Source organism: Caloenas nicobarica, chromosome 1 (genome assembly GCF_036013445.1).
Source record: "Caloenas nicobarica isolate bCalNic1 chromosome 1, bCalNic1.hap1, whole genome shotgun sequence".
Taxonomy (NCBI): domain Eukaryota; kingdom Metazoa; phylum Chordata; class Aves; order Columbiformes; family Columbidae; genus Caloenas; species Caloenas nicobarica.
Genome location: NC_088245.1, coordinates 41,553,490 through 41,570,609, shown reverse-complemented (window position 1 = coordinate 41,570,609; position 17,120 = coordinate 41,553,490). Strand labels below are relative to the sequence as shown.

Below are 17,120 nucleotides of genomic sequence, written 5' to 3'. Positions count from 1 at the left end.
GACCCCTCACCTCCTCCACTCTTACCTCTTACGGACAATGTTGATATTCTTCTCCAGCTTTTCATAATTTATGTATTCATTAGGCTCAAAGTGGCTCATGGCCACCTTGGCCCGCTGGCACAGGACAGGAGCAACATGGTAGCATCGTATCCCACCATTCAAGGCATGCTGGAAAAAGGAGAGTATTAGAAATGGAACCTTGCAGAGTGAATTCCTATCACATATCAATAAACCAGCTGTTTTTAAGTTGTTATTCCTGGGATTTTACAGGCTGAGGAATAGAGAAAATTGCCAAGGTTCCTAAAGGCACCCAATAAGCATTTGATCATGCAATACCATGTATTACGTTAAACGGTGAGACACCAGTTACCCAGAACAGGCAGCTTTTACCAAATAATTTTACGTTTCTATTTATAGCACCAGATGCCATAAGCTTTCAGTGAAAAATTTGCTTTCAGGCAATGCTGAAATAGTTCTTAAGCAAACACCAGTTTGCTATAGTCCTGACATATTACAGCCATGATGGAGAAGAACCTATGCAGTTTCCAAAGCAAGCTAACCCTATGTTTGTATTGGTTCACTGGTTTTGAGTTTATATTGAAGAACTGGCAGGTGACACGGTATGGGACTGACCAGACACCTGTCTGTTCCACCATCACATACTGAATTCCCTATGCAGGGTCCCTGCATACCTTTACAAAGCTTATTATATTTCCACATAAGGTGAGCTACATTTCAATGCTAGCTGGAGTGACTTTGATGTATGTGCCTGGCCTATGATGTAATGCAGAGCAAGAGAGAGGCAAAATGTGGAACAAACACATCAGCTTCACCAACCTGGCTGCACGGATCCACGTGCTCTTTATCTTCAGTCTCACAAAGGCATCCTCACCTTTCCCCTGAGAAAAGCCTCACACTTGCCCTGCACGTGAGTTAACAGCAAGACAGATGAACTACACTGTGACCTGAATGCATCAGTGGAAAATGCCATGGAAAAAAAGCCCAAATTTGGCTTGGCAGCCCCCACGGGGAAACAGTTCCATGGAACATGGGAGAAGGGCAGGCTATGGCGACACGCTTCAACAGCACCTGACCTGAAAGAGGCAGGTCAGTGCCCAGGGTTAAAAAGTTCTCATGCAACTTTGAAAACTGAGTCAGAGGGCAGCCCCCAAAAAAACTTCCAAGGAGCTGGCACATGCATTTCTTATATCCTTTGAAAGTCCCAGTCATCGGCCCTAGAAGTCTGGAAACAGACTGAGGACAAGCATTCAGAGTTCTTCCTCCTCCAGTATTACGCTCTGATCTTAATCCTCTTTTTTCTATTCATCCTCTACTTCAGCATTATAATGTTTTGATAAGTGCAGGTTAACAAACACACAAACATTGCACTAAATATCCCTTTGGCACATATGATCATAAATCAACAAATATTCCTCACACAGTACCTACCACTGGTTTTGCCTTGTCAAAAACGCTAGTCAATTCTTTAGATCTGTTCAAGCATTTTTAATTTTTCCTTGTGAATATTTTTTTCCAGTTTTCTTGTTACCAGCATTGAAAACATTGCCTGAAATAATGACAATCAATGAGACGTCGCAAATTTTTATCCAAATCTCTTGTTTTATTGTCCTTTTGATAACATTTGTTAGTATCTTATACAATACAAAGTTCAGAAAATTGAGGCACGACCAGAACAGCTAGTACACTGGCAATAAAGGTGTAGTTTGTTTTTTTACCAAACAATCCTAAGCTATTAGATAAACAGCTTTTAGTAGGAGTAACACAGATCTACAGCAACTGGACACAACTTTCACTAAAGAATATCTGAAGTAAGTGAACACGGTGGTACAAGAGAGGGCACTGCTCCTCCAGGAGTGCAAACAAAACCCCGTCATCGAATTTCACTGTGCCGCACTTTAAGCTTAGAACTTCCAGAACATCACAGGTGTCAGAGTTGAAACTTTTCCATCTTGCACCAAAAAAACCCCAAAAAACAAAACACAAAACCAAACAACCACAAACAAACCAACGAACCCCAAACCAAACACAACCCAGCTTCTCATTGTTTAACACACATAAGCTGCTCTTTACCTAGTAGCCATGTAACTTCCGTTTGTTTTGTCCTGTCTGTTTGTTTTTTTTTTTTTCCTTAAGCATTTACCCAGCGTAACTACCGCTGTGCAAATGTCTTTACCTCACAAAATACCCATTATCTTCTGAAAGTCTCCAACTGTTGGAGTGGCTGGAAAAAACACAGAGATATTTCATCAGTGTTCATGGAAAAATAATCTCTTCTGCAGACCAGGAAAGGTATTTTGGTTTAATGCAGTAATTCCTTCTTTCCCCAACCCCCAAACTAACCCTGGAACACAACTGATTAATTGAGTTCCCCCTTATCACCCAGTAAACTGAAAGCTAAATTTCACCATAATTCAGTGTACAGAAGAACAGATTTGCAAATTCAAGTAACGGCAGAGCCTTCCTAGCATTCTAGTCTTGCCTGGGACCAAAGCTGACTATGATAAAAATCTGAAGCAGAGCTCTCCAAAGAGAGGCAGGCACAAAGAAATTTTTCAGATAGAATTCAGACAAAATATTTTCAGTTTGAGCATACATTTCTATGTACCTTTTTACTTCATGAAATGGCTCCATGAAATATACTCCATGGCTCCATTCAAATACTTCATAAATATTCTAATGGTAATCACAGAAATAGCGATACAAAGTAGTTGACTTGTGCTTGACCACAACTTCAGGCTACCAGAAGTGGGGAGAGTGTTTGAGGTGAAGGATCCTGTCTGGACACAGAGATTGGCAGAGAAGTCTGGAAAACTGAAGGTCTGTTTCTGTGATGGCCAGTAAGACTGGCGAAAAAATAATCACTGTGGCAAATCAGTTTCAGAAGACTAGAGAATCATTTTTGTCTACATAACACTTATAAAAGGCACCTATTAAAAAAGTGCTATCTTTGTTCTACTGGGCTCTAAATCTCATCCCGCATCTCTACTCTGTTGGGAATAAATTTGATTTGATATGGTTGTTCTCATGTTGGTGTCCAGCAAACCTAAGGATCCACCACCAACGAGCAACAGTGTACACTGCCTGGTTCAAAAGGCTGATCTCTCCTAATAAAGAATCTACAACATATACCTGATCTAGTTGAAGATGTCCCTGCTCATTGCAGGGGTATTGGACTAGATGATCTTTGAAAGTCCCTTCCAACCCAAACTATTCCATGATTCTATGGGTCTATGATCCTATATCACTCATCACACCTGTCGATTCTCCATGTCTGTCATTTTTCCATGGCATCCTCAGAAATGGGGTGGTAGAACTATAAGCAAAAGCCACAAGCCTGAGAGTTTCCAGTTTCATTCCCTCTTGCTCTTTCCTGGAACAGTAGGTGGCCTGGGGGGCTTCTGTGGTGGTTTTTTACTGACTAGTGAGAAATGCCTTAAGACCAACAGCCAAGGGAAGCAGGCAGCCAGCATTCTATACATTTTCCCTTTTATCCAGGAACTGTTAATTTCCAGATTCATCACCCAGCGAACAGCTGCCAGGTGATTTCTTCTCATCTGGCATTAAATTTGTTATCCTGGCACCTGAGTGTCCTTATTCAGTAACAGAAATGGCAGTAATCATGACAGGGCTCCTAAATCTATTGGTATTTTGGCAAGTGAAAAGCTTCCTTAAAAGACACAAAAAAGCCAGGCTATTAAATGGGTGATTATTTTTGAATTCTCTGTAAGGAGGTCAACACTTATAATATCTTTACAGATTTTCAAAGCTCATCTTGAAAAGGTAGCTATCTCACATTTACCTCACTATAGTGGGGAGTCTGGATTCAAAAACTAACTTATATTTTGGCAGCAGATATCTTAGACAAGTCCACTAAGCAAAACTTCATGTTCAAAAGAGCAGCAACTTTACTACACGCACTCCTATCTGGGAAATCAGTCCTAGAAATCCTAGCTGAAACCCAAAATACCATGTTTCCTCATCCTCCTTGATCTAAGAACACTGGCCAAGTTTCCAACATTCACCACAATTCAGCCTAAAAAAAGCAGTGTGGTATAATCAAGTTGCAAATGCAGTCTAATTTTCTAGACCCCATCTCCAAAGAGCAACCAAAATTAGGGTTCTGATGATCACTTCAGCTCTAGCTCACACTGCTGCATGCTGGCATACACAAAGCTGCCCATACATAATGTCAGTGCTTACCCAGAAAGCCTTCAATAAGCCCCTGATACTTCAGATGGTTTAGAGTTCTACAGTACTGCTCTTTCAGACAAACCTCAGCCAACGTGGCTTGAGAAATGGGATGCTACTAAAAGCATCTCTCGGATAGGCATGAAAGAGATCTTAATCCTTTGAGGCTATTAGAAGAATTGTACTTTAAACAGAACAGTCAGCCCAAATCAGGCTAATTATAATTTATTTCCCTCAGAGGTAAGCAGTTCCAATTCCAAAACAGTCCTAGGATGGGAGATGAGTAGTTAATAATACGTGCTATGGTCAATGCTGGCACTATCACGATGACTGGCAAGGTGATTCTCATAATCATTAATTTCCAAGCTGCTATCTACGGGCAAAAAAAAAATTGCCTCCTAAAGAGATCACCTAGATGCATGTTTGATTATGATCACAGATTTAGTCTTTCATAGGAGGGAAAAAAAAAATGTACTCTGGGCCTGATAATAGAAGACAGCCTCTTAGAATACTAAATTCCCCATATTCAATGTGCCAGCACAGCCTTTGTTTTACATTATACAATATTAATTTCAGCATATGACTGCTTGTTCTCATGCAATGACGCACCATAAAATGAGAACCAAATCATTAGCCTAATAAAGGAATTGCTTTTGTTTTATGAATAGTGATTTCTGTTCAAAGTACAAATGAAAAACTGTTTAACAGTTGAGAATGAATATATCAAGTTAACTGAAATGGTGCTATTCTGCAACTTTTGCTTAAATTAAAAAAGCTATACTCTACTGAAACACCCACCTCTAAAGTAAGGAAGTACTATAAAACATGAATTAAGCTTCACAAAGTACTTTCAGAATACTAGAAGCCAAGTTCTTACTTCGACTCTTTAAGAAAAGGGAACACATTGGCCAAGGTCACAAATGGCAAACAGAAGTTAAACTGCCTGACTTCATCACATGCTTTACTAAGGGGCACACAGGCTTCCTTCTCCCGGTCGGCAGCCCTAAAGAAATAAAATTGCATCCTAACATTTGCCTTCCAGGCTTCAAAATATCAAACACCCTTTATTATTGAGTAGACATTAAACGTAATAATGTCTCAAGTAAGAGAATCTCTGTGGCGAGTTCATATTACAAGCAAATGTGATTTTTTAGAGGTCATGACAGTCAAGGCTGTGAGAATCACTATCACTGCCTTGGGGAAAAAGGCAGTTTACGTGCCTAATCGGGCTGCTTTTTTAGTCTTCCTAGGTCCTGTTTATATACAGACCATGGCATATTTTTTACCCATGGGCCTCTGTTCACATTAAAAGTAGGATTTTTGAAGCAATGTTGCCGAAAGATAGGCCTTGCACTCACACAAGGAGGAGTCTCCTTGTGCTGGTGCCCGCTGATAAGGATAGGAAATAGGAAACAAGAGAAAGAAAAAAGCAGGGCTCCGGGAAAGGCTTTGTATTTCACCGTTAGGGCCCACGCCCTCGGGCCCACCGCCGCACCGGGCCCGGGGTTTGACAGGGACCGCGGCCCCCGCGGCGGGGTCCGGCCGGGCCGGGCCGCCTCCCCGTTCACCTTGCGCTCACCTTGAGGGCCGGCGGGGCCCGCCGGCGGGACGCGCCTTGCCCCGGGGCCCGGGAGGCGCCCGCGCCGCCGCCGCCGCGGCCTCCCCGCCATCGCCATGGAAACGGGGCGCGGGGCCGCGCCGGGGACACGCTGACCTACACGCGGAGGCGGGGACAGCCGGGGACGGCCCGGAACGCTGGCTGCAGCCGCCCGCCCACCCGGCGGGTAACGGTCCGAGTCCCGCCGCGGCTGGCTCGCTCCCTCCCTCCCGTCACCGCCGCCCCCGCGCCCGCCGCCGCCCACGGCCGCCGCCCCGCTCACCCGCAGCCGAGCCGCCAGGACGCAGTACGGCGCCATTTTGTTCACTGACAAAGATGAAGTCGCGTCCCGATGCCGTCACGCGGCCCTTTTGGTACCTCCGGCGCGCGGGCGGGGGCGCCACGGGGCGGGGCTGTGCAGGTCCTGGCAGGGAGGTACTGGCACCAAGAAGAGGGGCACCGGCCGCGATGTGGGTCTCCTCTGGGCGGGGGAAGGTTAACGGTGGAGCAGCTCCCCGGAGAGAGTTTTCTTGGCAGCTCTCCGCACGATTTGCTCTTCAGCGTTCCCGCTCCGGTGCTTTGGCAGGTGCTGTCCTCACCCCAGCCAGGACCGGGGGCGGCGGGAGCGCGGGTCGGAGGTGAGCGCGCGGGGCGGCAGGCGGGTGTCGCGTCGCCATGGCCAAGCACCACCCGGACCTCATCTTCTGCCGCAAGCAGGCGGGCGTGGGTGAGTGAGTGAGTCCCGCAGGGGCTCCCCCGTCACCCCCTCTCCGCTGCGGGGCGAGGGGAAGGCGCGCGCGCGTACCGTTAGTGGCCGTTAGGCGCGCGCGCGGCCGTTAGGCCTGGCGAGTGGGGTGGGGGAAGAGCACCCCCCCCTCCCCGCTCCTCCCTCATTCCTCCCTCACTATTTTATTTCACTTGTATTTTGACGTTCTGCCGTGGTGTAAGGGTTGCTCCCCGCAGCGGCAGAGGCGGCTGTGTAAGGGAGGCCCCCGGCCCGGCCCTGGGCGCTGCCCCCGGGGCTCCGACCCGACGTGCGGGTGCTCCGGGGCCGCTCTGCGCTGAGCTGCATGGCTTGAACCCGGGCCAACCCGCGGGGTCTTGTTCCTCAGGTGGGGAGAAAGGTGGATTAGATTGATGGCTAAACACAGAAAAATACTATTTTAACGTACCTTACTCTTGTGCTGGCCATACCGGTACAGCCAGGAGAATGTGCTGAAGAAGCTTTCTGTCTGCAAGATAAAATTATCTTCTAGGTTACACCTGTATACAGATAATGAGTCTTGTTCTTGTCGCTTAGGTCAGAATTTGTCCTGCTAAAGAAGTCTTATACAAGATTAGAAGTTGAGATATCTTTTCCAGATGTTTTTTTCATTCCTTGGAAGGAGCCATAAACACAAAATATTCAGCTGCACTGTCCATAGAAAACTTCTTTTTAGAATAGTTAATGTAGCTAGCAGTCTGTCTGTGTTGAAGATTAATTTCCAGCCTGGCAAATCCCTTGACCCTCCAACTTCAACTAAATCACTATTTAGTCTTTGTGAATGTGGACATGTGGTCTTTAGAACTTGATAGCTATGGCATTTACCCACATTACTAACATCATTGTTGTGAGTTTCCTAGACAAGTGGCAAGACTTCTAAGATACATTTAACTACCTTCGTGTTCTGAAGTGAAGAAGGTATTTGGGCTGCCTTAAATCAAATAAACACTTGATTTTTTTTTTGTCTCATTAAAAACAGCGTAAAAGCTATGCCAAAACTTATGTGTAGAATTTCCTTTGGTCAGGTACATTGGCTGTGTTTGAACTGGAACAATCAATGTGCATTTTCTTAGTGGGTGTCATGCATTCACTGTGCCTCTAAATTTTGGTCTTGGTAAATGTCTCCAGGAGGATATAGATTGTTTATTATAAATACGTTTATATTTATGCTCAAACTGTTCCTATGGTTTACTTTTTTTTAAGACTGCTCACTGCAGAAGATAATTATTTGACACTCAAGCTTATAGTGACTTACCTTTTTCTCCTGCTTTTGCCTCAAATAATTTTTTTCTTCTTTTTCTTCTTACAGCAATCGGCAGACTTTGTGAAAAATGTAAGTATGGCTTCTATATATAGTTACTTGAGGATATGGTGCTGTGATTAGAGCATAAAGTTTGGATTTGGGGATTGAATTCTGTTTTTGCTTTAACCACAAACTTGATGTTGCTCGTTGAGATGGGAAGTTCCTTGTGTATTGCAAGTGTAAATCAATGAACATTTGTAAAGGTATATGCTCAAATAGATTGTCACACAAAGACGTGCTGTTCTAGAGTATGTGCTGCCAGCATTTTCAGTAGCTGCAGCTACAGTGACTTCTTGATTGGTTCCTTATAATCTGTAATACAAAACAAACAGGCCGATAATTTCAAAGCAGGGGAAAAATGCATTTTGGGAATCTGACTTCTTCACACCTTGAGAAAGTTTCTTTTCAGCATCTAGGAGAAGAAGAAGTGGTGGGAGGGAGAACATCTTGAGTTAAAACAGAAAAAAACCCACAGAATCAAATGCCAGTGTTCAACTGTAGCAGGGAAGAAAGAGTATGATCTGTCATTAGATCCTTGTTGGGGAACAGAACAAATAAGATGACTAGTTTGTGACTCAAAAATAGTATGAAAATAAGCAAAGTGGGGAGAAGCACAGCCTGAAGCAATAAGATTGTTTTCAAGAGCACTCAGCAGTGAAACATTCCCATTGGTAGCAGTTGAGGGCTGTCGTGTTGGAGATTTAAGAGCAGGTTAGATGAGCTGTTTGTGGGAGTCAGGATTAAGATGCCTTGGGAACTGGTAATAGAATATGAAGCCTTTCATCCTTGGGTCAGTGTTTTGGGTAACGTCCAGCGCAGCAGAGACCATCAGTGGCATCTGATGGCTGCTGGCCTGTATGATACGAGTACTTGAATTTCACTCACTTCATTGTGAGAAAGCAAGAGCAACTTTTGTGAAATGGCTGTTTATGCCAGTTTGCCCTTTCTTTGGCCTTCTCACAGATGAAGCATTAAAGGGACCACGAGTACAATCTCTTATTTCATCTCTTTGAGGATAGTAACTCCAGACTTTTGTTGATGTGGCACTGTGGGAGAAGCTTGTACTGCTGCTTCTGTGTAGGTAAGGACACGAGTCCTGTCAGTCCAGCATTTTTTTTCACAAGTGAAAAATTCAGAGTAAAAGTAATGGTATGATCTATGCAGGTGTTGGTTAATCACAGAAGTGACTTTGGGTTTATTCTCTGATTGTGAATGCATGATTAAATTTAAAAAATATTCCAGGCTACTAGCCCTTGTTCTTCTCAAGTCTGTGTGCAAATATAAAGTTGCACTCAGTGCCTGCAAATAAATTTCTGCAGTTCACTTGTATTGTCTTTGTACAAGCAAGTTCTTTGACTAGGAAGCTTTTCAGCTTCTATGTAGGGGTGGAGAAAGGGACATTCTGTAACCAAAGGCTCTGCTGTATTTGCAGGTGATGGCAAATGCGTGATCTGTGACTCCTACGTGCGGCCCTGCACTCTCGTGCGCATTTGTGATGAGTGTAACTACGGCTCGTACCAAGGGCGCTGTGTGATCTGCGGGGGTCCAGGAGTGTCTGACGCCTACTACTGCAAGGAGTGTACCATCCAGGAAAAAGACGTACGTTGTCATCCAGTCTACTCTTGAATTGATTACGTCTTTATTTAGTAGCCATGTTTATCTTTAAGGGGCTTGGAGCTACTGAAATTTGTGTTGGGTCATGGGATGCTTGGGTTCCACTACCAATATTGGCACTGGGTTTCATTACCTTGTACCTTTCTTCCCTTGTTGGTAGTTCCCTGTGTTTGCAAAGCATTTTGAAGTATCACAGCATTTTAAGGTTTTGTAGCTCTCTTCATGTTGAAGGATCTGTGACTACTTTGCACTGCACGCACACGGTTCACTTCCTCCCCACAATGCTTGTTACAGCTTGAAGTTGTTATCTTGTTGATCTCTCAGCCTAGGTTTTATCAGGATCAGAGATATTATGGACATCGCAAAGGCTGTGGTAGGAGCCGCTTCTCACTACAAGTACACTATCAGCCACTGACCGAGGTGTAATGATCCCTTTTTTCTATAGTCAGTGCTGTTTAATCTTCTTGTGCTGAAAGATGCTGCACACATGAAGTGAGGCAGCTGTTAACCCCCTGTAAGGTGTTCGTTAATTTCCAACACCATGAGTGCAAGAGGTGAAGAACTGCAAATGAAGTGGTAGAAAGACCTTAGGGAGAAGCAAGAACAGGATGCTCACAGTTGCAATATCATCAGAATACGGTATCTGTGAGAGCGTCTGTTAAAGGTTGTTTGGGTTTTGGTGCTTTGCAAATACCATTTCCAGGACCTCCTAATGACAGTGGAGAACATGCTGAGAGCATGGTTCAAACTGATTAGAGGAACATGCTCATCTGAGTGAGTTGCTGGTGTAATTCTCTGCAGTGCCTACGTTTTCTGTAGAGGCCTGCAGCAAAATTCAGGACAGGGGCAGGTCCTTGTCTGAATTTAGTCATTAGATCTGACAGGATCGTAATCTTTCTTGGTATCTAAATATGGATACAAGTGCTGTGATGGTGGTACTGCCTCCTACTTCAGAAATGCTGTGAGAAACAGTAGTTTTATTCACTTGCCTTTGGAACCAAGATACCTGACTTGATAAGTCATTAATAAAATAGGCTTGGTTTTATTTTTACCAATTCAAATTGATTCTCAATAGGTATTTTTCATAACCTATGTTCACCTGTAGCTTATCATGTCTGGTTCAGTTATGAAATAGCCAGCTGCTCTGCAAAGGAGGTTTGTAGAAAACATAGAGCTGGAGGAGCAGGAGAATGATACGTCAGAACTGAGGTATTTTTGACAGCTGGGTGAAGGCTGCTGTGGATGAAGACAGTTGCTCTGTACCAGCAAACTCAAATATTAGAGATTATTGCAGATGTGAAGTTGCAGGTCTGAAACAGCAGATTTGACATGATTGATTTGCAGGATTGAAAAGTTCTGGCACAGGTGCAGGGTGCTTAGAAGAATAGTTGTGTGCTGCCTGTCACAATTATGGTAGCTAGTGCTGAAGTGAATAAGAAAAGCAGATGGACAGAGCTTTATACCTGATTCTCCAACATTCCAAGGTTTCAGTCACAGCACTTGCATCATCCTCGGAAAAAGGTTGAAAAAGATAGTGAAGCAAGAAAACAAATACTAAAATGGAAGAAAAAACAAATACTAGAATGGAGGAGGTAGAATGCTGTTGGGCATGAGGCAAAGGGCCTGGTTACTCTTGGTACATTTGTTCTGATGGAGGGAGGAATGAGGTATTGTTTCACCTCATTTCTATTTGTGGGTAAGGGCCAAAATCCTGCCTTGTCACCAGGTCAGCTCTGAGTTGCAAAAAGTAATATTTTACTGGGGACAGGAGCAGGCTTGTGTGCTGCCTCCTTAAGAGGAGGTGGAAGAATGAACAGAGCCCTGCAATAATGCTGTCAAGATTGTCACAGACTCCCTGGATTGTGGGAGGCAAGGCTTGGAAGAGTTCTACTATTGAGGTTCGAAATCAAATTAGGAGAGAGTAGCTAGAGATGGGTTGTGGCAGGTGTATGGGGGAGAGATGATTTCTTTCCCCCCACTCCTGTTATTTCTACCAAGCAGACCCTCCCCACTGAGTTGCATCTCCTGCATGGGAGTAGGTATCGGTGGGGCAGCTTGAGTGGAGTTTCTACAGCAGTTGACACCTGTGCAGAGGCTTTCCAAATCTAATCTGCTCAGGCTTAAACAACAGCCAAGGACACATGTTCCTCTGCCTGCTGGGCCCCTCGCAGCTGCTGTTGCCAGCTGCGACATTTTGCGCTTAAGAGTTATGCAGATTCTGGGCTCAGGTGGCTCACGGACAAATGTCCCCTGGTACACCAAGAAGTACATCTCTGATTTGTGTTTGCAACCACACCTTTGAGGTGGGTCTCCCCCACTCCCTTTCTTGCTTTCTTGTGGCTTTTTTCTCACCATCTACTGGAATTCAGGTACAAGACGTATCCATGTAGTTGCTGTGAATAGCTGTCCTCTCCCAAGATGACCATACAGCCAATCCAGGATGCAGGAAATCTCGGATTCAGCTCTGCTGTCACAACTGAGAGGGTCCCTAAACACAAGAATGGTTTGGTGACATCTAAAGCAACAAGATTCTTTTTGGTGAAGAAAAGGAAAGGGCCCTATAAATCCTGTTTATCTTAATTTAGAAAGAATCCAGTCTTGAGGTACTGAGCATCATTTTCTTTAAACTGCTGATGTTATACAAGCTGTTTTCCATCTTCACCCTGAGGAAGCGAATGTCCTAGAGTAATGTTAAAAAGGCATCTGTCCTCCTCTGTTCAACTCTCTGGCTGCTAGAAACCAGAACTGGAGGGCAGTTTGTCTGCACAGGTGTTTGAAATGTGTGTTAAGGACAAGGTGAGGAGCGTGGGAACTGAGAACTGACTAGAACTATGGAAGTGATGATGTAGTTCTGTTTACCCATCTCCTAACTTACATTCTCTTTTCTTCTTATAGAGGGATGGTTGCCCTAAGATCGTCAACCTGGGCAGTTCCAAGACAGACCTCTTCTACGAAAGGAAAAAGTATGGTTTCAAGAAGAGGTGATCCTATCCATACATGGCTACACCTCCTGTCAGGTTGGCAAGAGTCTTGGATCATCTCTGGACTTAATCAACTGTTTTTCAATAATAGTTATTTTTTTTTCTAAAGCAGTACAAAATCAGTAGTATACTTGAGGTTGGAGAAGTAACAGTGGGGACTGAAATTTGATCAAACTGACTATCAGAAAGAACAAATGAGGATTACTGTCTCTTGCCTTTTCAGAAGCTCTGCTAGTAGCTGTCCCAGCTTGCTGTAAAAATCCTGGTGGGCAAATATTTACATGTGGAGGAGACCAGCTCAGTAAAAAAACAAGCATCCTTTCTGATGTGGGGAAACACCCTGTGCATGTTCTTACCAAGCCTCCTCTCAATTGTTAGAAATCTCCCCACGCATCAGTGTTGAGGAACAGAGCAGCAATGCCATGTGTCTGCTCACCCCACCACCTTCCTCCGGTATATTTCTGTGCTGCCCTCTTTTGTAAGGAACCTGCTCATGGCTGGTGCCTTCCTAGGGAGAGCACAGCCGTTCCACCTCATTTTTGATAGATTAATCCAAGGCCTTTTCTTGTAACCGTTTATGTAGGATGCATAGCAATAAAGCTTATTCTTTTGGGTGGTTTTTTTTGTGTAACAAGGATTCCTCTCTAGTTCATTCCATGCCTAGCCTCTCTGGAGCTTTCTGGGGACATGCAGGATTAGCCCAGCTAGAACTGCACAATGGCTTATCTGGTTTCTGACATTGCCTGCTTATGGCCATGTGACCTTGCTGCAAGGAGCTTCAGGGAATGGCTATTGCTTTTGTCTGCCTGTGATCCCAGCCACTGATCATTTTGTCCCATAGCATGAGGATCGCTGAGCTTGTAACCCTTATCCCAGCTAATACGGCTGTGGGTGTTGTTTCACCATGCAAACATCCAATCCTTTTCTAAAACCTACTAAGCTATTTGACTTGCTATCCTGTTCTTGTGAATAAGTTAAAGCCTTCCCTGCTGTAACTGGAAACCAGCTATTGTGTTCTATGCTATTAGCCGTACGCATACTGAAAACCAGAGGCTGCTTGTTTGTCAAATACCAGTCCAGGCTAAAAGCGGTCTGTTAGCTCAGCAGAGATCTGGGAACGGGTGCCTTTATGCAGAGGAGGAACTGAGTTTCCTACTAGTGTGTGCACTACTCAGATGGTTAAATTGGGGTCCTAGCTCAGCATGCACCATAGTGCTTAAAGTCTTCACTGTCCGAGCAGAGTGTGTGCTACAGTAATGAGATTCTCTTTGCACAGTTTTGGGGTGTAGCGTCTGTTTGTGCCCCTTCCAGGGTTTCAGTTGTTCCCCTGAGGCTATTACTGATTCCTCTTTAACTTTTCTCTGGCTTAAATGCCTCTTCTACCTGCTCCAGACATTTAGGTGTTTTGGATAAGAGTGAAAACAGACAAGTTGTGATCATCCTTCCCTTAAAAGTCATTTTTTCCTGCTGCAGCTGGCTCTAGCTGGGACTGTTCCTACAGCTACCTCAGCTGCTCCTCCCTCTCCTCCCCAGCGAGTAATTCTGTCAGGTTTCTCTTCCAAGCTTTTTCCAGTCCTGAGACTATCTGTATGTCTTCTTCCTGTACCATGGTTCCCTTACAGAGCTTCTGATTAATTTTTACTAACATGGATGCCATTTGCCAAGATGTTCATAGAAAACTGGTTCTTTGGTTCCAGCAAACTCACTCTCTGAAAAGAATTCTACCTGAATAAGCAGTTGCTGCGTTCCTGACTGGGAAGCCCATGTCAGAGCCAGGGAGCAGCCATGTTAAATTCTGTATTTCTTTAAAAGCAGGGCATGACATGCAGATTTTTTTGTACTCGGAACTTTATCACTTCAACCAGAATTTATCACTTGCTCTCAGTTAGGCCACCCAAATTATCACACTAGGAATGCAAAAGGTTGTACGTATTTTTTTCTTTCCCGGAAGTTTCTAAGATAACAAAAGTTTTTCAGTGAAGGTAGAGGGTAATGAAGTTTGAATTATTTCTTTTGTCTCTGAGTTACTGCCCTGGCTGCAGGGACCCCTAGAAGATCTAATTTTAGAGCAGCCCTTGTTCCCAATCATTGAGCAGAACAGCCAGGCAGTGGTTGCTATAGAGAAACGAGTGTCCCCGTCCCTTCCCCCACCCCCAAAAACGGCTGAGCATACCTACTTTTTGGGCAGTCCTGGTGCCCTCACTCTGACCGCTGGGTATATCGGTCTGCGTTCCAGCAGCAACAAGAGTTAAGCTGCCATTTCGAGTTGTTCTGAGTCACTGGGCAGGTGGAGAGAGGGAGGGGTGGGCTTTTTACCCTTTGCCTTGTTTGCTCAGACAGCTCTGGGGAGAATGCCAAATGCTGCTGGTGCTCAGCTCTGCTGCTTTCAGAGCACGGACAGGACATTGCCCTGAAGCTGCTAATTCAGACAAGGGTAATGGATACAGTTGGGTAGTCTAGAAAAACTCAGCCTTGCTTGCACGGTAATGATTTCTGTTCACCAGCAAATGAAACCTAGGCAGGGGCCCTAGAAAAGTGCAGTATTTCTTACCTAAATAGATTTTTTTTTTTAAGTACTTGTCCGGTAGAAGGAGATTTGCTGGCGGTACTGGAGACCAGAGCACAATGTCAAAGGGCATTTTACATTGGGGTGCGGGAACATGGGACCTCTTGGCCTATCAAGTATTGGCTTCTTTGTTGCCATTACTAACAAGGTGTCCCTGTGTTCTGAGATGTAGATGTTCCCTTTTACCTCTCCAGACCAACTACCAGCCACAGCTACAACTGAGCTCAGCGAATAGCTCAGTAACACATCTCAAGTCCTTTGAATCATCTAGACTGTGTCTTGACAAAGCCCTTCAGCCCGCAGCAGTACATTTCTTTAAAAAAAAAAAAAAAATATGAAGGTAGGCAAAGGCCTGACGTCTGCCTGTGAGCTTTCCCTGCGGGAGGTGCAGACAAAATCCCGCTTCTGAAACCTTATCTGCACAGGAGCTGTTATTTTCTCATTACAGGGATCAGTTGGAGATGTTGTTTGCCTGTTTCAATAGCAGGAAATAATTTTTCATTTCCTTGAGCTTGTCATGTGACTTGAATGTAAAGAGGATTTGGGGTATGGCGGTGTTAAATTACGCCCGATTATGACCTGACTGCCCTTCCTTGGCATTAAAGAACCCGGCAAAACGAGTTCAGTCCCAGCAGCTTGGCAATTCCTTCTCTCCCCGTGCACACATGATTCAGTAGCTTTGCTTTGACGTAATAGCCAAATGGCCAAGAATGCGTGAGCAGATACTGTGACAGAATTCCTCTGCCTGCATGTGTACCCAGGGCGATGCGATAATTAAAGGAGCATGGTCAAGGCACAACTATTTTAAAGAGCCCTAATGTGTAACACCTTCTTAGTAACACCTTATTAAAACAACAATAGAATTTTAGAAATGTAATTGCCTTTTTTTCTTAATGATGCTAAAAATAGTGCAGTCATTTTAATTTCCTGATCTCTGGCTGACAGCTTGATTTTTCGTTTCCAGCAAAGCAAGGGAGTGTTGGGGGGGAAGTATTCTTTTGTAACTCAATTCCTTTTAAACTAGGAGTGATGAAAATAAGGCTGCCCATAATAGCTGTCATAAATCTTCCCCTTCTCTTCCTCCCTCCCTCTTCCCCTGCAGGGGAAAAGAAAAAAAAAAAAAAAAAAAAGAGGAAAAAACCTTCAAAAGTTGTTTTTAGTTTTGGGGGTTTTTTTAATCAGTGGGAAAATGGGCAAGGATGGCTGCTGTAGCATTGTGTCTAGGCAGGAGAGCATTAACAGATTTCTTAATGCGTGGTGTTGGCTGGCTTTAAAAGAAGTCCTCTTCAGTGGTAAAGGGTTCCTGAGAGAGGGAGGACAAACCAAACCCAGAAAGATGCGGAGGATCTTTGTGGAAATGGGGCATGAGAGGAACTTTGTATTTTTGCACTTGGAAGGTGGTTGCTACACAGAATTATTTAACCTGGGGGACACAGAGCAGGTCAGGAAGTGTCTGTGGTCCTTGTCCCCTTTGAAAATGGGTTCAGATGTAACTGTGTTATTGAGAAGATCTGGTTCCAAGATGGAAGGTGACTCCACGATGGGATTTCCTTGGGAATTCTTCAGAACCAAGACAAAACAGGAAAGGGTTTCACAGGCCCAGCTGAGGGCCAGGCAAGCTGCTCCTGCCGTGACAGGGACTGCAGTAGCAGTTTGGTCACCAAGACCGGTTCTACCTCCCTGGTCTGTTTGTGTCGGCTCTGAGGAAACCGCCCAGCACGTGTCTGGGAGGGCTTGGAAGCGCCGTTCTTGGTGCCCCTTCTGCTTGTTTGGAGCTTTACTCTGCTCAAAAGCTGCCATATGTGTGGGCAATGAGAGCCTTTGGCAGGCGGTGTCTGTCCAAAGTTGATAGCCTTGGACCGTAAAGTATGTGGCCTGCGGGTGGCTGTAGGGATTTTCTTCATTTTCCTCAGAACTGGTAACAAGTCTGGCTTAAAATAAGAGCGTGGAGCCGTGTACGCTGGAAACTGGCACCCTTTAAACACAGACCTTAGAAAAATACAGCCCCCTGTAATGCTTCTCCATGTGCAACTGTTTTGGGGGACTATTGTTGCCATGGCTGCGTATCCCCTCCTACCCCAAAGCAA

The 17,120-nt window shown here is 44.7% G+C and overlaps 2 protein-coding genes across 5 annotated transcripts in view; one reads left to right on the top strand and one right to left on the bottom strand.

The window, feature by feature from the left end:
- The window catches only part of ACO2 (aconitase 2), a 20,483-nt gene extending 14,285 nt beyond the window's left edge, over window positions 1-6,198 (bottom strand). Inside the window, exons 1-2 of the mRNA XM_065627008.1 lie at window positions 6,090-6,198; window positions 26-168 (exon numbers count right to left, since the gene is read on the bottom strand). Coding sequence (XP_065483080.1) covers window positions 26-168; window positions 6,090-6,125 — 179 coding nt within the window. The 5' untranslated portion in view covers window positions 6,126-6,198. The remainder of the gene's footprint in view (window positions 1-25; window positions 169-6,089) is intronic.
- PHF5A (PHD finger protein 5A) lies at window positions 6,140-17,120 on the top strand. Of its 4 annotated transcripts, XM_065627010.1 has the most exons (5): window positions 6,469-6,533; window positions 7,879-7,902; window positions 8,836-8,953; window positions 9,305-9,471; window positions 12,382-17,120. In XM_065627010.1, the coding sequence occupies exons 3-5, from the start codon at window positions 8,911-8,913 to the stop codon at window positions 12,469-12,471; spliced, it is 300 nt and encodes a 99-aa protein (XP_065483082.1). In that variant the 5' UTR covers window positions 6,469-6,533; window positions 7,879-7,902; window positions 8,836-8,910; the 3' UTR covers window positions 12,472-17,120. The 4 variants fall into 4 exon arrangements, 3 of the variants coding, with proteins under 3 accessions (XP_065483081.1, XP_065483082.1, XP_065483083.1); XR_010605657.1 differs by lacking the exon at window positions 12,382-17,120 and having other exon boundaries at window positions 6,140-6,533; window positions 9,305-9,389; XM_065627009.1 differs by lacking the exon at window positions 8,836-8,953 and having other exon boundaries at window positions 6,249-6,533.